The 22,323-nt window shown below is 54.6% G+C and overlaps 1 protein-coding gene across 3 annotated transcripts; it reads right to left on the bottom strand.

Annotated features, from left to right (window-relative positions):
- Positions 1–152: 152 nt before the first annotated feature.
- On the bottom strand, positions 153–10,947 carry TNNT2 (troponin T2, cardiac type). Of its 3 annotated transcripts, none has more exons than XM_032136537.2 (12): positions 10,918–10,947; positions 9,266–9,331; positions 8,874–8,909; positions 7,935–7,968; positions 6,704–6,764; positions 6,284–6,400; positions 5,392–5,469; positions 4,398–4,508; positions 3,025–3,134; positions 2,404–2,494; positions 762–802; positions 153–394 (listed from the first exon to the last, which is right to left on the bottom strand). In XM_032136537.2, the coding sequence occupies exons 4-12, from the start codon at positions 7,958–7,960 to the stop codon at positions 349–351; spliced, it is 681 nt and encodes a 226-aa protein (XP_031992428.2). In that variant the 5' UTR covers positions 7,961–7,968; positions 8,874–8,909; positions 9,266–9,331; positions 10,918–10,947; the 3' UTR covers positions 153–348. The 3 variants fall into 3 exon arrangements, with proteins under 3 accessions (XP_031992428.2, XP_058286526.1, XP_058286525.1); XM_058430543.1 differs by having other exon boundaries at positions 168–394; positions 8,874–8,906; positions 10,918–10,943; XM_058430542.1 differs by lacking the exon at positions 10,918–10,947 and adding an exon at positions 10,824–10,857 and having other exon boundaries at positions 168–394.
- Positions 10,948–22,323: the final 11,376 nt, after the last annotated feature.

Raw genomic sequence — 22,323 nt, 5'->3', positions numbered from 1 at the left:
CCCTGGGCCCTCCACCCTCTCCCCAGCTAGAGGCAAGCAGGGAGACCAGACAGGGGAAAGCTCCTTGGAGCTTGGCAGACACCGGGGGCCTGTGAGACCAGGGTCTCACCTCAGTTTCTCTCTCTCTGAAGGGGACATGACAGAAATGCCAGTCAGTGTGTGGTGGCTTTTTATTACTGGTGTGGAGTGGGTGTGCGGGCAGGCAGGAGTGGTGGCTCCCACCTAGGCCAGCTCCCTATTTCCAAACAGGAGCTGCCTGGGGTGCCCAGGAGGGCCCGGGAACTGGGGGAGTGCAGGCCAGAGACAGGTGCGGATGAGGAGCAGATCTTTGGTGAAGGAGGCCGGTCTCTATTTCCAGCGCCCGGTGACTTTGGCCTTCCCGCGGGTCTTGGAGCTGCAGGGGAAGCAGGACGCAGTGACATGGAGACACAGGCAGGGTAGTAGGTCACCATGGGGCTGGGGTAGGACTGGCGTGCCAAAGGTGAGAGCAGCAGGCTGGAGCTGCCTCCAGGGGCAGAATAGGGCAGCAGCCTGAGGCTGGAGGGAAGCTTCTCCACACCACATTTCACCCCCATCAGCAAGCAGAGGCCACAGGGAGAGAAGCACGAGGCCCCGGAGAAGCCAGAGAAGGAAACCTGTGGGCTGAAGCAGAGGAGGAAGGGCTGGGAGCCTGGGGCCCTCCAAGGAGGAATGGGATAGCTGGAAGGGAGGGAAGGAGGGGGCAGGGGGTGGGCTAGGCGAGAATGACCTCAGACACTTACACTTTCTGGTTATCATTGATCCTGTTTCGGAGAACATTGATCTGCAAGAAAAGTGAGAAGGACAAAGAGCAACACTGGAGCTGATTGGCTCAGGTCCCAGGTGGCCTGGGGATGGGGAGAAGGGGGCTGAGTGCAGCGGTGCAGGAGGACAAGGAGGAGCATCGAAGAGTAGGAGGGGTTAGGATAGTTAAGGGTCAGGAGGGGCCTGTGTGCCACAGGCAGAAGCCAAGGAGAAGCTTCCGGGATGCCTCATGGGCCTCTCACTGTGGGGTACCAGGGCCATAGTAGGTTCAGGATATGAGAGTCCATAAGGAGGGCCTCTGAGAGCTGGGCACAAAGCTGGAGGCTGTGTCATGGAGCCCTCCCAGCCCCAGACCCCTCTGGGGCACCCCTGCCCAGCTGCCCACCATCCCGGAAGCTGTGCCCTTTGAGGAGTAGCATCCCCATGCACCACCCCTGCAGGGCGCTGCCCCAAAGTTTGGCAAATCTGTGTCCTGTTGGCCACTGCAGAGTTCAGTGTGGAACCAAAAAAAAAAAAAAAGAAAAACGTGGAAGGCACAGGACTAGAGAGGCCATAACAACGGCTGACACCTGCTGAGCATTTAGTGGGTGCCAGGCTCTGTCCTGAGCCCCTTCCCAGATGTGAACCCATAGGGCTGCTATGAGGCCATAGTAAGTTAATACATGGGACATTCTTGGAACAGTGGTTGGAACACTATAGCAATAATAACAATTAGTATTATCTCTGTAACCCTCCCAATCGCCCTCTGAAGTAGATTGTAGTGTTACCTGTGGAAATGGAGGCAAGGAACAGTGGACTAACTCACCCAACGTCACACAGCCAGTGAGGGGCACAGGTAGAAATTCAACCCAGACATTATGGCTCCAAAGTCCATGCCATTGTCACCAGGAAATATAGCCTCTCTCCGTATTGGGAGGTGGGAGTGCCCTGTAGCCACTGCGGCCTGAGCCTGCCCAGGGAGGGGCTTCTTGCCCAGGGAGGAGGGGTTTGGTAGGAGCAGCAGAGGAGACCCTCCAGGGGAAGCTGAATTCTTCCCTTAGTTAGCAAAGACCGGGGCTGGGGGGTGGTGGGTAGGGAAGGACTGGCGCCCAGGTCTGAGCTCAGGTATGCAGCATCAGTGTCCTCTGAGGCATACCCTTGCCTGGTGTCTGTTTGCCTAAGACCCTCATTAGTGCACATAGGACCCCAAAAGACTATGGGCTTGAGGCTCAGCCTAACTGTGCCCACACCAGGGCCTTGGGTATATGTGGGGAGAAGCCTCTCTCTGTTGGCAGCCCTCCCCTTCCACTGGGGGTCCTGGCTTGGTGCATCCTGGTCCTTGTATCCAGCTCAGATCACTGAGCTGCTGCCTCGAGGTGTTGGAGACCCCCAGGGTTGGAACCCCAGGAAAGTGTCTCTGCTCAGCCCCAGCGAGCTCTCAGACACTTCCAGCAAGCAGTCGTCAATGCGGTGGACGTGGAACACTGCTGAAGGCCAGGCAGCAGGGGCAGATGCAGGAGCTGAAGGGGGCTGGTGGGGAATAGGGACAGGGACCCAGGGACCTGCAGCAGTATTACAGGACCCAGTGAACCAGGAGGAGCGTGAGATGAGATGCTGGGTGGGGACAGCATGGCGGCCCACCTCATATTTCTGCTGCTTGAACTTCTCCTGCAGGTCGAACTTCTCTGCCTCCAAGTTATAGATGCTCTGCCACAGCTCCTTGGCCTTCTCCCTGCACAGGCAAAGGTGGGAATGGGGAGGTCCAGGGAAGGGCCCTCCTGGGCCTCCGTCCTGGTCCCGGCCCAGCCTCCAGGGTCCCAGCCCTCCTTCCCACCTCCAGGCCTGCCAAGGGTACCCCAGCCCACCCCCTGGGCCTGACCCAGCCTGGGGACCAGACGGCAGCACCCAGTGCTCAGGAACGGACACCAGGGGCTGCCAGGGCAAAGTTCCAAGAACAAGCGGGGAGCAGGAGAAGCCCTTCTGGCGCAGGAGAGCATCTAGTTCAATCCCCTGTCCTGACACCCGTGTGCAGGTGGGTAGATGGAGCTCAGAGGGGTGGGGCACCTGCTCAGTTCTCCTTCCCCATCAGCAAAGCCCAGAAAGGAGTTGGCCCGACCTGCTGGTGCCCAGCTCTGGTCCCACCAAACTTGCCATGGGAAAATATGTGAGGCAGTCACGCCCTCTGGTGGCTCGCAGAAAGAAGTGCCCTCGGCCCGATCCCTCCCTGGGCAGTGCCCCAGGACCACTCCTCCCAGCCCCCACCTCAGCTGATCTTCATTCAGGTGGTCGATGGCCAGCACCTTCCTCCTCTCGGCCAGAATCTTCTTCTTCTTTTCCCGCTCGGTCTGCCTCTTCCCACTTTTCCGCTCTGTCTGAAGGGTGTGGGAAGCAGAGACAACTGGCCAGATTGCACCCTCCCTGTCCCCTAACCCTCCCCAAACCCTCTGGGGGTGGAGCAAGGCCTGCAGGAGGGCCAGGTTCTTATGCTCTTCTTCCTGCCACACCCCACACTACCAACTACATGTATTCCCTGGGGAAACTGAGGCAGGGGCAAGGAGGATCACGTCAGTCTCTTCCTTCTTTGCCTAACTAATCTCTTCCACCTCTCGCCAGCTTCCCCCCTCCCCAGCCAGCCCAATCTCTTCACTCCTCCCCTCTAGCAAGGTGCCTTCCCCTCCCAGGGAGCTCCCCAAAACTAGGGGGAGGAAGAAGGCTTGAGGTTTTTGGTACCCACCTGGGCCTGCTAAACCGGGAAACCATGAGAGAGAGGCCCAGAGAAAAAGACCAATACCGCAACAGAGACGGAGAAGGCGGGAAGACAAAGGCAAGGAGAGACATGGAAGAGAAGATTCAGACACTCGCTGTAGTCAGCTGGGTTTACTAGGACGTGGGTCTGGGGGTTACAGCAGGGGCTGCTTGATAGCATGAAGACTTTGATGCCAAAGTCTTGGCTGGTGTGGTCACCATGGGGGCAGAGGCAGGGGGTGGCCTAGTTCTGAGCTAGGGACTAAGCTGGAAATCTAAGAAAATGTTTTGATTCCTTCACTACCTAGAGAAAATCTATTTCACATATCCCTCCTCCCTTGAGAATGGAGGATCTAGGAGGAATGGGGCACAAAAGTTAGGGATCGAGAGTGAGTTTCCAGGAACAAACGACCTCACATCTGTGTGGCACATAGACACTTTCCATGGTAGTTCATTTGAGCTTCTCAAAGCATCAAGGCAGGCAATATGAGTGCCAGTTGAGGAAACCGAGGCTCAGAGGTTGCAAAAGGTCACACAACTGTATGTGGCAGAGCTAGGTCTCCAACTAGAGCTCTGACTCTAGGCGCAAGGCTCTTCCAGCTGCACCCAGCCTCCTTGGGGGAGCACTCCTGGGGCCAGGCACGGGGAGCACCTTTGGTGCCCCAGGCTCTGCCTGTAGCCCCCTACCCCAGCAGGCCCCTCCTAGTGCAAGCCATGGTCAGGCTGAAAACCAGCTCAGGGGCTGGGCATGAGGAGACCTCAGTCTTCCACCCACAGCAGCTGGGAATCTCTTCCTGGGATCTGACCTAAAGTCTACCTGCTGCAGTGGACACCTCATTCCTCAGGGCTATACCAGGATCTCCTGGTGACCCCTGCTGCTCCCCACCTACCTTCTGGATGTAACCCCCAAAATGCATCATGTTGGACAAAGCCTTCTTCTTCCGGGCCTCATCCTCAGCCTTCCTCCTATTCTCCTCCTCCTCTCGTCGAGCCCTCTCTTCCTGATTTACAGCAAGGAGGAAGAGAGCAAATTAGGGGAAAGGATTGGAAACCCTGATTCTGGGCTGAAGCTTGTGGTATTTATGGGTGAGTTCAGTTTTCTCTCCGCTGGGCAAGAAGCTTTCTGAGAGGGTAGCTCCCAGCACAGAGCTGGCCCACAGGAGTCCACTGACTGAGAAATGACTGCGTGAATGAATGAGGTCCTGATTCCCAAATGTGAGATCTCATCATCCCCTCAAGCTGGGAGTGCCCCTGGAAGACATGTTGCTCTGGAAATGCCTTCAGCAGCTGCACAGGAAGAGAGCTACGGGGCCTTCAGTTCTCGCGAAGTCTGCACTGGGGAAGGGATGAGGGCTGGAGAGTCTTATAAAATAACACGTTCATAAGGATGCAGGTGTTTCTCTCTTGCTTGCTGATGTATTATCAGAGCCAAGACAATGCCCAGCACTTCCTAGGTTGATATTGATATTGTCTCTTTTTTTTTTTTTTGAGATGGAGTTTCACTCTTGTTGCCCAGGCTAGAGTGCAATGGCGTGACCTCGGCTCACCGCAACCTCCGCATCCCGTGTTCAAGCGATTCTCCTGCCTCAGCCTCCAGAGTAGCTGGGATTACTGGCGTGCACCACCACGCCCGGCTAATTTTGTATTTTTCATAGAGACAGGGTTTCTCCATGTTGGTCAGGCCAGTCTCGAACTCCCAACCTCAAGTGATGTGCCTGCCTTGGCCTCCCAAAGTGCTGGGATTACAGGCGTGAGCCACCGCACCCGATCAATATTGTCTCTTGACTGATTTCATTCATGTTGATGAATAGAGAGGGGCCTAGGGGCCCAGCAGGAGCTGGGAGCATGGGGGGACTCCATGGGCCTGGGCTGGGGGTCACTCACAGCTAGGCGGTTCTGCCGCTCCTTCTCCCGCTCATTCCGGATGCGCTGCTGCTCGGCCCGCTCTGCCCGACGTCTCTCCTAAGGAGAAGAGGCAAAGCCCACCCAGGTGTGCATAGGGAGAAGGTGACATTGCAGGTACAGAAACCTGCATGGGGTGGCAAGGGAATTCCTAGGGAGGGGTTCCTTCCAGAGTCTTGAAGCAGTGGTGCCCGGCCTCCAAGGGCCTCCACTTTCAACCAGCTCCATGGACGTGCACACCAGGGTACCTGCAGTGACCCACCTCCAACACTCCTCATGGTGAGACTGCCCTCCACAATTGGGAAACATCAGGCAGGCTCCTCCTGAGCTCTGCCCCACCTCCATCCCACCCTGCCCTGGCAGCTGCTCTGTGCCATATGCTTGGATAGATGGCCAAGTCATTGCTCCAGCCAGAGCAGCATGTCTGTGGGAAGGCAAGTTTGATGGGGAGAAACAAAAGCAATCAAAGCAGCCTCCACGCTCTGCAGGAGAAGGATGTGGGATATTGCAGGTGACACTCCCCTTCATCTGTGGGGGAAGAGAAGTCAAGGGCAGGGGTGGTGCAGCAGGCCTGTGAACAATCAGTCCACAGCCCAGGCCTGAATTAGGCCCTGGGGGAGGCCTGAAACAGATCAGACTCAGCTCTGGCAGTCAAGGAGCATCCAGTCGAATGGGGAGGGAAGGCAGGGACCCAAGAAACCAGTCAGGGCTGCAGGAGCTGTGCAGAGTGCTGGAGGGCCTCTGAAGGAGAGCTCACACCTAGCTGGGTTTGAGGCGCCGGGGAAGGCTGTCTGGAGGAGGTTGGGCCTCACAAAAGGGATGGAGGACAGACTGGGCCATCAGAGAACGTTAGGTGGGCAGACTGGACACCTACGATCCTGTCTTTGAGAGAAACGAGCTCCTCCTCCTCCTTCTTCCTGTTCTCAAAGTGAGCCTCGATCAGCGCCTGCAACTCATTCAGGTCCTTCTCCATGCGCTTCCGGTGGATGTCCTGTGGGTGGACCGCTGCGTCTCAGAGGCTGCCACTCCAAAGAGTCCAGGGGAGAGATGGGCGGGCTAGACACCCCCCCAATGCAGTGCAAAAGACCTCTGGCAGGGCCTGGCGCCTGGCCACGGAAGGGGTAACTATGGCCTGAACCCAGGACCACGCTCATGGATGGGCACCCAGCCTGGCTGTTGCTTCACGCCATCCCACCTGTGCTCTACCCCAGCCCAAGGTCACAAAATCTCCGTCACTGAGGGCCCTTAGGACTATCCCCAGCCCAGGCCTGCTCAACCCACAGCCACCGCTTACGTCAAAGTCCACTCTCTCTCCATCGGGGATCTTGGGAGGCACCAAGTTGGGCATGAACGACCTGTTGGAGAGAGGAATAGTCAGTGAGGATCAGCCCCATTCTGGACCCAGGGACTGAGGGTGTCCAGGACCGGCAGGGCCCTGCTCCTTCCTAGAGAATCTTCCAGCACTGCCCTGACCAACCACAGCAATGGTAGTAACACTGACGTCAACAATGGCAGTCCTCAGCCTTGCTCAGCACCTGGGAATACACAAAGCTCTTTCACATATGCTATTTCACTTCATGCTCATGATATGCTCATGAAGTAGGTACCGTTAATCTCACTTAGGAGAACTGAGGCTCAGGGAGGTAGAATGACTTGCTCAAAGCCACACAACTTGGAATCAAAGAAGTTGTGACAAGATGGCATGCTTGTTGGACTCCAAATCCTCTGGTAGACCCTGCAGAAACTCGCCATGAACCTGGGAGTCTTGCAGTTTGGTCCGGGTCCCAACACATACTGAAACCCAGGGGGTTCTCTGATTCTTCGTGTCCCCATCTGCCCTCAGGTGTGTGGAGCTGAAATGAAATACTGCAGTGCACAAGAGGCCAGGAAGGGGAAAGGCACTGGGCAAATAAATGGATCTGGGATGTCTTGGGCTGGTTTCAGAAGGCCCCACTGAAATGGGAAGAGCCTGTGAGTGAGCAGAGGCACCATGGGTCAACCTCTGCTGGCAGGGTTGGCATCATAAAAAGGGAAATGCTCCCTATCCCCCAGCACCCCCAGCACACACCACCTCCAGGTGGGCTTCACGTGTGTGGCACCAAGCCGCCCTGCCCTCTCTCAGCTCTCTGAAGCCGCCGTGCCTATGCTGGCACGGTTTCATTATTTGGCTCCCCACAATTTGATTCCCTTTATCCCAAGGTCCCACCTTGGCCATGGAGGAGGGTGTTCTGGCTGTACTGTGAGAGAGGAGAGTGTCTGTTCAGGGCCCTTCCTCTAGAATAACATAGCCCCGTCTCTGCCAGGGTGCATGATTGGTGATGGAGTGTTGGGTGGAATTCAGCCCTCACTCACTTCTTTAGGAAGAGACATTTGTGCAGTACACAACTTGTACAACTGTACTGTGGTGGTCTGTGCCCACCAAACCCCCAGCCCGTGTCCACTCCCTATACTGCACCCCTGTTCCATCATCATCCTCTCTCCCTGAGCCTCTGTTCCCGGCTCTACCCAGGTGCATCACCACTCACCTGGGCTTTGGTTTGGACTCTTCCATTGGGCCATCTGGAGGAGACAGAAGCACACAGCCATGGGTCAGAGGGCCCCAGATGTGGTCCCAACTCCACCCTCGATGAGCTAGACCCCTGTGGATTTCCATTTCCCCATCTGCATAGTGAGTGCCTCCCGGCACTGGGGAGCCCTGATTCCAGGAGCATCCAGGAGAATGAAGGCAGCAGGGGCTGCAGATACCACACTCCCTCTCCCATAGAGTTCTGCAGGGCACACACTCACGCAGTGTGGAACTTCACACAAAGCCTTCTCTCACTCACCAGTTCTGGGAAAAGCAATTTTGCTTCTCTTGGGCTTCACAGTGAGGAGGGCTTTGGAAAGGTCCCCAGGGGTCCTGGCCCTAGAATCCCCTCCCAGGTCTTTGCCTCCTTTGTTACCCCCTGGACTTCCTGGTGGCCACAGGGCAGAAGCTGACGATATGATTCCAAGCCCCAACTCGTTGTCCCCTCCCCTTTGGAGAAGTGACTGGGACCACCTGTAACCCTGGTGAAGGCTGCAGCATGACGATGACTGCAGCAATGACCCACCATGACCATCTATGCATTGGGATTTCATCCTATGGACACCACATCCTACAAGTGATTTCACCTAAGCTCTAGGAGCTTCATGTGTAGATATGACTTCTGGGTCTCATTTCTCTGTTCAGACCAGGGGGCTGGACAATGGTCCCCTCTCCCACTGGGTGCCACCAATGCAGCTTCTCTGGGAGGAGAAGGGGCAAAGTTGAAAGCTCAACATCTAAAACTTTGGAAGTGCCACCAAGTTCTGTCCTCTCCTCTCCCAAACCCTCTCAGTGCACATCCACTTCCCTGGAAAGAGTACTGTGGGCATTCTCCTCCAAAGCTGCTGTGAGGGGTTCCTTTGCCTCCTCCCTTGTACCTCTCTCCTGACATCCTTACCTTCAGCCTCCTTCACTTCCTCTTCTTCTCCATCTTCTAAATGAAACACGAGAAATCAATCAAGGTCCTTGTTCTGAGCTCAAGTCCCCCCAACCCCGCCACCAAGAGCCTCCCCCACAGATAAGTCCTAGCCTAGATGCACTCTGCTGGTTTTTGGGGTCATAGAGCTGTCTCTCACACACGCATTCCCCTGAACCCAGGACTCTGCCTGACACAAGAGAAGTGCTGGGTCAACGTTTGTTGATCGGGCAATCAATGGTTGAATCTTAGCCGATAGGAGAATCAGGTGCACATGGGAAAGCCTGTTCCGGGGGGTTTCTTACTGCCTCAGGAATGGCTCCAGGAGCTCTCAACACCCCCTGAGGCCCCTGCACCCTCATCCAGAGACTTACCTTCTGCTCTGGTCTCCTCAGTCTCAGCCTCTGCTTCAGCATCCTCTTCTGCTGCCTCCTCCTGCTCTGGAGAAGTGAAGCAGACACAGTGAAGAAGCAGGCCCCACTCATGCTATCAGGCAGAACTCAGAGCAGAGAATGGGCAGCGAGGAGTGGGGATGGGGGTCAAGACGTCTAGGTGCAGATGAATTTGGGGGCAGCCAACGTGCTGGAGGCTGCATTCTTGGTTTTGACTGTCGGCTACCTCCCGCCACTCAGCCTAGCCCCACTCATCCCGGCGACCTCCCTGATGATGGGACTCTACCTCACTCCCCAACTTTCCAGCCCAGAAGTTCCACCCCATGTCTGGCACCACAGAACATGCCCTGCTTAAGCTGAGGTGTCTGGAAACTCCTGTCCTGAACCTAGTGACTCTAGACACCCTCGATCCACATCTCAAAGAAACCAAAAGAGTACGACTGTGTGGCTGGATGGCACACCCAACATCTGGATCTTCACACTATCCAGAAAGTGGGCAGGATTTTTCTGTTTTCATCCATTTGTTTGGCAGGATGTGGCCCCCATCTCTATCAGGCACTTGGAGTAGACAGACAGACAAACAGATAAGGGAGACAGGATGCCGCCTGGCCTGGGCTGTGCCTTTAGGAAGTGTTCTGTGATGCCTGTTCACCAATGCACTGGGAAGTGGGTGCCTCTTGGCAGAGGGAGAAGAAAAAGCCTCAGGCAGGAGGAAGACACCATCGTGGGAGAAGGGTTGGCCTTCATTCCCTCTGTCCTCCCTTCCCAGGTCTGAGTCCTCTCTGAAGCCTGGAGATGCCTTTTATTTGATCCCTGCAGGAGTCTTACCTCAAAATGATCCTTCTAGAAGGTGTGAAAGCAGAGGGCTAGCGAGGAAGGACATGCAATTGTGGGGTCCACCTTTAGGCCATCTTGTTCACACCTCTGCCACCTCATCTGACGTGTCATTTCTCTGTACAATATACCCCACCCCACCCAGTGGCCATGCAACATCCCAAGGATGGGAAGCTTACTGCCTCCCCAACCCATCTACTGCATCTTGAGATATAGCTGTCAGAATGCACTTTCTAAAATTAAGCCCTGATCTCACTCCCTTGCCTTGGTCCTGTGCTCCCCATCAGCAGGACACATCTGAAGGCTGACGTCATGTCCTTCCTGCTCTGGCTATTTCCAGTCTCCCTGGCTGCTCTCCAGAGGACTCTGTCCCCAGACCCCCCAACCAACACCTGGCCACCCTGCCTGGTGCTGTCCAGCTCCTAAAGAGGGCCCAGCACGGAACACTAGGATGTGCACGGGGGCAGGGTGGCGCTGCTGTCTTCCAGATGCCGGGTCCCCTCTACGGCCACATTTGGAGCAGCTTGGGAGACCAGCTAGCCTGGGTCCCTCCCACCGCCCAACCCAGGGGAAGGATCCAGGAACCAGGAAGAGGAGCCAGTGGCCCTGAAGTTCAGGCATGATGAGCAGCTTGGAACTGTGATCCTGGCCCCTGGGAGGCAGGGGAGGAAACAACTGACCCACTCCATCCCTGCCCCCTACTCACACCCCCCAGCCCCCAGAGCAGGGCCCCTGGACAAGGAGGCTGCACTCGGGACAGCAGGCAGCAGAAAGCACCACAGAAGGAAAGGCTGTACTACCGTCTTCGTCCTCTCTCCAGTCCTCCTCTTCTGAGGTTCAGGGAGTGGCCGCAGCGGAGGGGAAAAGCGAGACAGGTTAGTCTGGGAGCAGAGAGCCCGGGGCAGGAGCAGCCGCCCAGCGCAGTGGTTTTAAGAGTGTGAGCTTTGGAGTTAGGCCGGCGTTCCAGTTCCTGAGCCACTACTTTCCAGCAACAGGGGCAACTCTCAGTTACTTCCCTGAGCCTCAGGTCCCTCATCAGTAAAATGGGAATCATTCTACTCACTTCTCAGCCGTGGTGAGGACTGAATGACCTAGCGTGCATAGAGCGCCCAGCAGGTGCCTGGCACAAGAGGAGCATGCGATCTGTGGTAACTGCACTGCCTCTCGATGACAGAGCCTCGGCTTCCTTCTTACTAAGACAGAGGCCCCTAAAGAGCAGAGAGTGGGGGACAATTCACTCCCATCAAATTTCCTGCCCTCAACGAGCTTGCCCATGTTCCTGCTCTGAACGAGGCTCTTGGGTATCTTGCAAACCATGTCCAGTTTCCAGGAGTCACACTTTAGAAAGCCTCACTGGAGAGCCTGGCCCCAGGGGAGATTTGCCCGGCCTGTTGGGAGGATGCTGCCCCATCTAAGAAGGGTCCAGCATTATAAACCTAAGGAAAGAGGCTGCAACTATAACAGTTGCTCTATGTACAAATATCTGCCCAAAAAAACAGTTCCAGCAAGTGGAACCATTCCTCTCTTGGAAGAAGGACACCTGGCATTATATCCTGCAGGCTTAGTGGACACCCATCTGGACGTTGCTCTCTCTTGATCATTTGCAGCCAGATCCTCAACTGTGTGGGAGGCGGGTCTCATCTATTCATGGCAAGCAAGGCAGATGCTACATGGCTCAGGCCCCGGCACAGTGGAGAATGACTCTGTTAACTCACAGCCAAATTCTACTGTGTGTGGCAGGCAGATTGGTCCCAAATCCAGAGATCTATGTCTCAAACTCCACCACCCCAAACCTGTTACAAGGAAGTGGAAAATCCTCCAAAACAAAGGAAGGGCTATCATATCAAGAGTCTGTTCAGGGAACACAGCAGAATTTGGAGCCGGTTAGATTTTTGATTCAAAAATATATTACTGATAGCTTCCAAAGTATCTGGTGTTCCTTAAAAACCAAAAAAGACGCCTGTGGCCTCTTTCAGTTTCTCCCATGAATTTCTCTTCTGTCTCCTCTTTGGCCAGACAACCCTGGAATAGCCTTAAATGTGCAGGAGGGTCCCCATTTTCCCTAGGAGCCTTGGGGAGCAAGGGTGGGGCCACCTGGGCTCCCCCCTCGGACCTTCATAGAGACCATTCTCCTAATATCTACACGCCACATGCTGAAGTGATACCTGAGCCACTAAAAGGCAGGGTCCACCTGCCTGGGGTGCAGGGGGAGGACTGGAGCGAAGCCTCTGAACCATTCCCATGTGCCAAGCTCTCAGGAAGAAGGGAAAGTGAGGGCATTCTTTCAGGGAGATGTGGGACCCACAGCTGAGGAGGGCAATGGGTTAACCGATCAGAATAGGAGCAGCAAGAGGGGCCTCTGCAAGCTCAGAATCATGACAAAGCTTCATGCCGAGATAAGACGTCTCAGATCACTGAGCAATTTCATATTCACAATTGCATTTGAGGAATTACTAAATGGAATCTTTTGGGGCGTATCATGGCATTGTGGTTATGGTTTTTAAGTAGGTGCTTCTCTCTTAGAGATACAGTGTAGTGAAATCTTGAAGCATGAAATGACATGGTGCCTGGGAACAATTTTGGATGTCTGCTCCAAAGTAACTGGTGGAAGGCGAAGTATAGAGGAAAGAAGATTGGCCCTAAGATGATGATTGTTGAAGCTGGTAATGCTTGGCCCTAAGATGATGATTGTTGAAGCTGGTAATGGGTACATTGGGCAGGGGCAGCATTATTATTATTATTGCTACCTTTATATGCATTTAAAATTTCCCATGATAAAAGGGAAAAGAAGCAAAAATAATTGGGAAAAGTGGTCATTATGTTTGAAGCAAATGGCGGACAGAAGAGACAGGTTTAAATCGTTCGCCTTAAGACCCGAGCAACCCAGGTAGGACTGATTCCCATTTTAGAAGGCACTGTTGTTGGAGGATCTTGCTCAGCTGAGAGTGAGGAGCAGGGAGAGATGAGCTGCTTTCCCAGGGCTCCCAGGATTTCCACATTGCTGAGGCTGCCCTTCTGGCTCTCTACCTGCCTAAGGTACATACCTTCAACAGCTGCTTCTGCTCAGAAGAGAAGTCCAGGTGGCAAGAGAAGAGAGAAGAGGTAGGTCAGTTTCGAACCAGGCTGTCTTTGATCCAAATGAGTACACACGTTTACGCTTACCTTCCTGCTCCCTGAGAGCAACAGGAAACACTGTCAGTAGCTCCCACACATGCCCATGCAAACACACATGCCTGCACACACATGCACACATGCATGCATGCACACACATGCACACACAGGCTTGCACACACTGGCCTTTCCCCAAAGATAATCCCCCCCTTTTTCTCCCTTGTTGCCTAGTGGAGTCCATGCTACCCTGCCCACCTTGCAATGACACCCACTAGCCTGGCCTGCCCTTCTCATGCAGGGCTGCCTCCTACCATCCTCCGCAAGCCTGCGCCCCAGCCAGCTTGGTCTCACCAGCGTTCTGCTCACTTACTCTTTCCATCTTTGCCCAAGCTGTACCCCTTTCTAGAAAGTCCTGCCCTCTCCCAAATCTCTTATCTCTCCAAATTCTACACAGGTAGGACCTGCCTTCTCCACACAGCCCCCTGACTATTCCAGCCCCGATCTCCCTCTCCTCAGAACTCCTGCACTACCAACAGCCCGCCCTCCACACCGGGCCCCATTTGCTAATTTCTTCCCCCAGTTTATGTCTTAACATCTCAACAAGAGAGTAAGTTCTGTGAGGGCAGTAGCCATGCCTATACCTCTGTCTCCTCCCTGGTGACGACTATCCTCCATAGTTATCGGATTGGCTGTGTCCCACCCCCTGGTTTCCCTCTGGGACAGGACTGTGGGCAGGGCACTGTCAGGAGAGAGTAGGGATCCAAGATAGGGTGATAACACTGGGTTCTGAGCTGGGGTTTGGGGGGCATAATCAGCTCTGTGCCTCTGGAGAGTCATTGAACCTTCCTCAGTCACTTTCAGGAGACCCAACATCTCAGCTTCTCTATTCATGGCCCCTAGCCAAGACTGGCCAAGGACCCTGATGACCCTGGAGCTGAACCTCTGTGCTTCTCAAAGTCCCTCGGCCTGTGCTCTGCCTGGGATCTACCACCCAGGGGTATAGGAGTGGAAAGGAAATGGCTATATCTCTCCTTGGGGTGCCCAAAACACACACAGCTACTTCTACCCAGAATCCTAGGACAGCTGGGAGGCTCCTGGACCAGGTGTCAGCAGGGCAGCGGGGGGAGAGGACCCCACTCAGGCAGGATGCTCCAGATACTCACTCCTCCTCGTACTCTTCCACCACCTCTTCCGTGTCAGACATGGTCTCTGCTCTCCCTCCAAAAAGAGAAAAAAGTCAGTGCAGGTACAAAAGGAAGCCTGCCTTCCTCAGAAGAGCTCTGGCCCCCGTTGTACAGAGATCAGAGAGGCCTGGGGTGAATCTAGTTCCACCCCTCATGAGCTGTGTGACCTGCAACAAAAAGCCTGTTTCCTCCCCTGCCAGGAGAGATAGTGACACCCACATGGCAGCAAGACCACCTGCTGATGTCCACTTCATTCCTTGCCCCTGAACAGGCAATACTGCCTGGGATGCTGCATTTTCATTTGTGACACTCAAGGCAATGTCTGCAGTTTCTCAACCTTTCCGTCCACTCTGCCCACCCCCACTCCACAGGATCTGTTTAGCACTGCACGAATCTTCACTGCACAAGGGCTCACTGCAGCCTCAACCTTCTGGGCTCAAGCAATTCTCCCACCTCAGCCTCCTGAGTTGCTGGGACTATAGTTGTGCACCACCATGCCTGGCTAATTTTTGTATTTTTAGTAGAGCTGGGATCTTGCCACATTGCCCAGGCTGTTTCGAACTCCCAGGCTCAAGGGATCCTCCTGCCTCAGCCTCTCCAAGTCCTGAGATTACAGGCGTGAGCCACCGCACCCATTCCATGTGTGCTGGACAAAAGTGAGACCTGGACAAAAGGTCTTTGGGCACCCCAAGAGACCAGCCTGGACAAAAGAGTGAGACCTTGTCTCCAAATAAATAAATAAAAGCATACAAGAGGGATGCTTGTGGTTTGGGATCTTTTCAGTATGTTGACTGTGGTGATGGATACATGAACCTACATAGGTTAAAGTTGTTTAGAGTTTCACATACACATGGTGCAATTGTGGGCAAATCTGAATAAGATCATAGATTGATTGTATTGATGTCCAATCTTGGTTTTGATTTTGTACTAGTTTTGCAAATGTTGCCCTTGGGAGAAACTGGGCACAGTGTGTAAGGGCTCGCTATTAAAGACGACTGTGTATTAGTCTTTAATTATCTCAATGAAAATTCCGATTAAAAAAATGTTCCCCCGGGGAACTCATTCTGAGATCATCTTCTCACTGCACTGGGAACAGATAATCTAGATTCAGATCCTCCTCTATTAGCTTGCTGAGGGTGTTTAGGCGAGTCTTTTTAACATCTCCAAACCTCAGTCCTTTCTCTGTCTCATGGAGATAAAGTGTACACATCCTGGCTACTCAGGGTCTTTACGAGGCTCCAGTTGACATTAACAGAAGGGGAAGGCATTAGGCAATGTCAGGTGTTACAGTGCACGTGTAATCACAGGGAGGGGGCAGACAGCAAGCACTTGAGTGTGAGACTAATCTCGTTTTGAATGCTGGCTCCAGCATGCGTTTGCCTGCGACCTTGGCAAGGTCACTTAACCTCCCTACATCTCAGCTCCCTTTGCTGTGAAATTGCTGCTCTTCTCGGGCAGGTGTGAGGAACAGAGCTGGTGTGAAGTGTAGGCATTCAGCTAATAACTACTATGACCCAACCCTCCTGGGCCATGACAGTGCACTGCTCCAGGGACACCATCACATTGTTTGAAACGTGAACAGCAGCCTCTGCTGTAGTGCACTATGCCAGCCCCACAGCCTTCCTGATGTTGGCTTCCAAGGGAGAGAATGGACAGGGTGATGTGAGAGTGAGGCTAAAGTGAGGCAGGAGAAGAATCTGAATGATGCTCAGGACCACTCTCCAATGCTCCTCCTCCGCTGCCCACCTCCTGCCCCACTCACACCTGCCAGCGCTGCAGCACCAACTTCAGACCCAAGCCTCAGGATGAGGACAGAGGCACATAGACAGTCCTGCTCACTCCCTCATCACCTCTCCCTGCACATCCCCCTGTAGTAGCTGAGACCAACTCCAGGCACTCATCTGTAGACATCCAGCAAGAGCCAGGGCTCTGGTTAGGTGGGGTGATGTCCTGAGGCTGAGCCATTCCAAGGGAGCTGCCACTGCCCAGCTGCCCCTCTAGGTGGAGACTTCCCCAGACTCAGCACCCACTGCAGCCCCGGATTGACTGTCTTCAGACCCTGTTCCTGTTATGTCCAGTCCTGCTGGGTTAGAAACGAGCATGGCTGCAGCAGCGTGGTCCCTCCCCTGCTCCCTCTGCTGGAGCAGGATGAGGACAGTGAGGGAGGAGCCTTGTTTACAAGGAGCTCTGGAGCGCAGCTCTGAGCCACTTTTTTGCCCCAACCCCCAGGGTAGGGTGGGTGGGTGAGAAGAGACATCAAATGTGCGAGGTGCTATAATGGGGGATCAAGCCTCATTCTGCTGAAAAAAAGACTCAAACCCAGAGGGTCTCCAAATAGGTCTTAGGATGAGCGTGGCCAAACAGAATAGCCTTCCTAACCCTAGGATGGGTGGGGGTGACAAGTGTTACCCAAAGCCCCAGGGGAGCGGCCAGAACTAGTGACTTGAGAATTTGAGGAGCTCCTACCTGAGCCCCAGGAGGAGCTTGTCCCTCAGTGGGAGGGAGAACATTCTCAGAGGAACTGTGCATGGCCAGCCTGGGCGCATAGCTTCTAGCTTTCTCTCTCCTCTCCTACCCTGCCCTTCCACCAGTTCAGAGCCACTGGGCATGGTGCTGGGGGCTCACAGGAGGACAGAGCAGCTTGGACTCCTCTCCCTGTTCCTGGGAGCACCATCCAGCTCCCAAAAACAGCATGCAGACATGGAGGATGGAGGAGGGCTTTCAGCCAGCCCAGAGGACACCACCATGCCAGTGGCTCAAAGGCAGGATCTGATGCAGGGGAAAGAGGTGGGCTGAGACTGGCGGCTGCAGAATGGGAGAGAGTCAAGAACCTGGCAGGGCAAGGGACCAGAATGTCCTGAAACACCTGTGTCCTCACACCCAAGTCCCACCCACTTCCACAGGCAGCTTTCTAGCCTAATACGTTCACAGCTAACACATGTTGGAAGCCTAACATGTTCACAGGGTCACCTTTCTTGGGGAGTAAAGCAAAGACAATAGAAGGCATAAAGCATACTGACCTTGGGGTCAAAAAATCTGGGCTTAAAATCCAGATTTTGCTGTGTGGCCTTATTTAAGTCACCTAGCCTCTCTGACTTCAGTTAACCAACTATAAAACAGAAGAGCCTTGAGTTCTGTCCTGGTAGAAACAGTCTCTGAGTTTCTGAGAAACACAGGCCCCACCCCTCAGTCCTTGTCCCCAGCATTCGGCTGGGATTTTCCTAAGCCAACAGCTGTTAGCCCACCAGGAGAGTGGGGGTAAGGGGAAGGGGAGAGGGCAGGAGGAGTGGAAGTGGGGGGCAGAAAGTAGGAGGCAGCAGGCAACCTGATCCTCTTAGATTCCACTTTTGCAGAGAGAAGGAAGATTCGCCCTCTAAGACATGGGTCAGAAAAGGAATTTGGGAGGGCAGGTAGCTTCCCGGGTACAGTGGGCCTGGAATGTGCTCTGAAATTCCTTACACACCAGGCAACCCCCTCCCTGAATAGTCCTCAGCCTGCCCAGGAGAAACTAGAAACCAAGGGAATCTTTCTCCACCACTCCTGGGCACAGAGCAAGGCCTGTCCCAAGATGGGGTGTTGGGGTGGGATGGGACAAGGGTTACACTTACGAGGACCCAGGTTAAACTCTTTAATGCCAACCAGCTGGGCTCACACCCAAGGACAGGTTCTCCCAGTGGGGCCTTTCCCCATCTGCCCCCCAAGTGCAGCTCAGCTCAGGGTCCTCTCTGGGAGGGAATGGCACTGAGTCAGCGGCATCAAATGGAATTCCTGCGTCGGCCTGGAGAGGCGCTGCAGAGGACCTTGCACATCTGGTCGTTCTCAGTGCTTCCAGGACAGTTTCTGAGTTCCTGGCCTTGAGAATATGACCAGGAGACTCATCTGACTGACAGGGCTGCAGTCTCACTCTGCTCTCTGGGGCTCAAGAAGGACCTGCCTGGAGAGGTATAGGTGACCCTCGGCCTGGAACAAGCAATTTAGGGGAATCTCTGTTGGTTAGAGCCTCATTGTATTTAGAGCAGGCAGACACCTAGCAAATATTTAGCCCACTCTACAGATGAGAAAACTGAGGCCTGGGGAGGGAAAGTGACTCATCCAAGAGTTTACAACTCTACATCTTTAGCGGCAGGTCCAAGACTCCAACCCTAGTCTCCAACCCTAGTCTCCAATGGCTACCATGGGATTCTGTCTTTCTCTCTGCTCTATTGTACCAATCTTGGAGCCCAGTCCTAGCAACCCATCCTCTGAAGTGTGGCCTCCACCAGGAGGGGCCATGGACTTCTGCAGACACAGGTGGACTCTGGGTAAATATGCCAGGGCCCAAGACCCTCACATCTCCCCATCCATTCTCTGCTCTCCTCTTCCCCAGAGCCCTGCCCGAGCCTTACCTCAGAACAGCAGCTGCTGACAGATCCTGGAGGCGTCTGCTCAGCCTCGGCAGGGACTGGGTGAGGCAGAGGATGGAGAGGGCTTTAAGCAGGCATGTGGGCTGGGGCCTGGTGAGCCAGCCCCGCGGAGGGAGGAATGCGAGACAGGGGACGGGTGGGGCAGGGGGATGGCGGTGGGGGTGGGGGGTGTTGGCTGCTATTTTGGCAGGTGCCAGGGACAAGGCTACAGGAACATGTACCCCACGCCATATAAGCCCATGTGGTCTTCCAGCTGCTCAGATAAGCTATTTAAAACCAGAGCAGATATGCAGGGAACAGTCATGCAACATAAACCAGCTGTCCCTCTTGAGAATCCTGATAAAGCAGAGGCCAGCAACCCAGGCCTGGGAGGGCCGGCTGGGAGCAGGGTTGGGGGGCAGAAGGCAACCTCCAAGACACTCCGTAAGTCTCAGCACCAGAATCTTGGAAGGCAGAGGGCAAGAGCTATGTGCTGCTCCACTTGAACTGATGCTGGGGGTAAAGACATCTTCCAGGCTACTGGCTCCTAATGGGCTGAGCAGCCTTGGGCAGGTTGCCGGCTCTGCCAGCCTCAGTGAGAACATCTGCAAGGTGGGTCTTCTCCATGACCCCCAAAGCCATGTGGCACACCCTCCTCACAGGGAATGGACTTAAACTGCTACAGGAGGCCAGATACAAGGTAGAACTTCCAGTCAAGAACCTTGAACAGGCGCTCATTCTGTGAGAGGGGTGATGCAGACTGTCGAAGTTCATCCCCTAACAGCTTTAAAATCAAGCAGTACAGGACTATGATCTGCTAAACCTACTAGACTGCAGATGCATAGGTCAGGCCCAGGGGTTTTGCTTGCTTGCCTGTGTGTGACTATGCACATGCACTTGTATGTTCAGGGCTGGCCCATTGCAGGGTTCGGTAGATCATGAAAATGAAAGAGACAGGAGGAAAGCAAGCCAGTTGGCAGCTGAGCTGACTCTCCCCTCCATCTCTCTCTCTGAATCTTCACAGCCTAGATCCTCCTCGGCTCTGAAGCAGGAATGGTCCTCCTCTGGAGCAGGCCCTCCCCTCCCCCATGACCCCCCTGGCACTTAAAGATCTTGCCCATTCATGATCCACACTCCTGTTTCTCCATGGGCAAGGAAAGCAATCTCGCTATTCTCTGCCCCCTTCTCCCATCACCCAATCGTGTGTCCCGCCCTCCCAGTCCTCAAACTCTTCTCTCAATCCCTCTGCCTTGGGAGCTACTATGCTGCCTCCACCACTAATGTCCTTGAAAGGGTCCTCTGCACAGGTAACTTCCATTTGCTCCACACTCATGCTGCTGTCAGACTGTTGTCCCATCACTCAGCTGACTCCATCCCCTCCATAGTTCCCTGTGGTCTCTGAGTCCAGTGGCCTTGATTGCCCAGCTCCAGGCTTATCCCCTGCCACGTGGGCCTCGACACTGCCAGCAGATCTGTGGCAGGGCAAGCTGAAGCCAACCGCCTGCTGGCCAGCATCGTGGAACTGAGGAGGACCACAGGGAAGCAGGGGGACTTTGTAGAGAGACAGGCAGATGGAGGGGACAGATTCCTGAGGGATAGTGGGAAGGAGCCAGGCTGTCAAGAAAGTGGGGGGAGCCCCATCATCTCTCTCTCCCATTCTAGCGCACGAAGCAGGGCCCAGCCTTGCCTTGGGTCCTGGCCTGGAATAACGTAGAATTCGGAATTACTTTTCCCAAACCTTTTTTTAACTTGAGGGTGGGTTACTGTTCCTTGTAAGCCCAATAACCTTTCAAACAGGCCACAGTTTATTTGCATGGATGCCTAGAAGAGGAATCTGGGCACCTAGATCACTACAGAGCCCCATGGGAAGAGTCCAGTAGATCCTTGGTGTCATAGGCCACACGTGTACGGCTTCGAATTGTTCTAAGGCAGGAGCTTCGTTCAGAGCACTGTGAGACAGCCACTCAGATAAGGAAATCCAGCTCCCATGCAGCAGCCACTCCTGGGCATAGTAGGGTTTACTCTTAGCCCATTTTTTTTTTATATCCCTGTCCTTGCAAAGGGATGTAAAGAGAAAACAAAGCTAGAGTGGAATGAGAAGCTTATGCTGAAACAGTGCACGTAAATTTGAGGATCCACAATAGGACGAGCCACTTGTGGGGCACAGCGCCCCTGTGGAAAGAGAGCAGGAGGGTGCAGCCAGGAGTGGTGTGTGGGAGCCCTGTTCTGTCTCCAGAAGGTGCCCAATGTCACCCATCCAGAGGCCTCCCCACCCGCCTGGACACCCAGTCGCTACCACTCATCTATCCCCAGCTGAGGTCATCTTGGGCACACCCCGGTCTCCTTGTTTACTGGCTGCGTCCCCAGTAGGAATGAGGGCAGGGCCCTCACGTGCTGGATTCACAGGGGAGGGGGCTGTGCTGTGGCACCCCCTGACATTTCCTCTGGCAGCCAGCCCTCACTGGGCACCCCAGGGGAGGGGGGTGCAGGCATGAAGGGCCCCGCTGAGGCTGCAGCTGCAGGAACAGGCCCCTCAGTGTCTTCCTAGGCTCTTACTCCAGGGTCAGGCTCTGCCAGGTGAAGGCCTCCAGGAGCCTCTCCTCTGTGTGGGGACAGTTTTGTTTACTGGAAAAGTTCACCTGTCATGGCATGAACATGTGAAAGTCCTCTGAGGTCATCTGCTTGAGGTTCAGAAAAGGAAAATGGCTCAGGGTCACACCTGAGGTCTGGGCAGAGCCAGAGCTGTTTAGACGTCCCGAGGCTTACGCAGGACTCAATCCATTCCTCGGCCCTGCCCTAGCCTTGTCCGCCAACTCTCAGCTGTGAAGTGGGAACACTCACAAAGCCCCAGCACTAGCAGCGGGTGGGAGGCGCTTGGGGCAGGGCCCCCAGGTCCCGCTATCCCTCACTCAGGCACAGGAGACTCACTGGCCAGAGGTGGGTCAGCCTGGGGCACTGGGACCTCTGCACAGATGGCACTTTGAGGGCCTGTCCCCTGGGGCACAGATCTGAGGAACCCTCACCCAGAGTCACAGAGTAGGACTAGGGCTCATCCCCCACACACTTGGGGAACTGGACTGGTGATACCCCCTTAGGAGCCGTGTTAAGGGTCGTGTTCCAGAAAGACCTGGAGCGTCCCCAGGCACGCAAAGGGGGAGTGGGCAGGGGGCTCTGCACCTGGCTGCATCCCCAGCTGATTGTGGGTAAAACTAGGGCAGTCAATCAAGATGAAGAGTTTTAATGATTTAAATTTTTGAAAAGTTGTAAACCACAGCTTTAAGGGGTTAACAGGGCACCAGGCTGATGTTCCTAGCTTGGTTGGTTCTAGATTCTCTGAGGGTTCATCATTCTCCAAGCTCATAGGGGCCATGATGTCTGGAGCATGGGGGTGGGGGTTGGAGGGGGCTTGTGGGGGAGGAGGATAGGCCTGGCCCTGTATGTGGCAGTTCCCCAGTCACCAAGCTAGGACTGCTGAGTGGCAAGCCACCACCTGAATGTGAGAAGAGGTGGGGATGAGGAAAATGATGAT

This window comes from Hylobates moloch, unplaced genomic scaffold (genome assembly GCF_009828535.3).
Source record: "Hylobates moloch isolate HMO894 unplaced genomic scaffold, HMol_V3 SCAFFOLD_18, whole genome shotgun sequence".
Classification (NCBI taxonomy): domain Eukaryota; kingdom Metazoa; phylum Chordata; class Mammalia; order Primates; family Hylobatidae; genus Hylobates; species Hylobates moloch.
Note: the sequence above shows the minus strand (reverse complement) of the source record. Positions and strands in the feature narration are given on the sequence as shown.

Excerpts from the sequence above, each read along its gene's own strand:
- TNNT2 (XM_032136537.2), bottom strand. The coding sequence starts at position 7,960 with ATGGAAGAGTCCAAACCAAAGCCCAG. Across the intron at positions 6,765-7,934 it reads GAGTCCAAACCAAAGCCCAG|GTCGTTCATGCCCAACTTGG; the intron begins GTGAGTGGTGAT and ends TCTCTCCAACAG. Across the intron at positions 5,470-6,283 it reads TTTCTCTCAAAGACAGGATC|GAGAGACGTCGGGCAGAGCG; the intron begins GTAGGTGTCCAG and ends TCTTCTCCTTAG.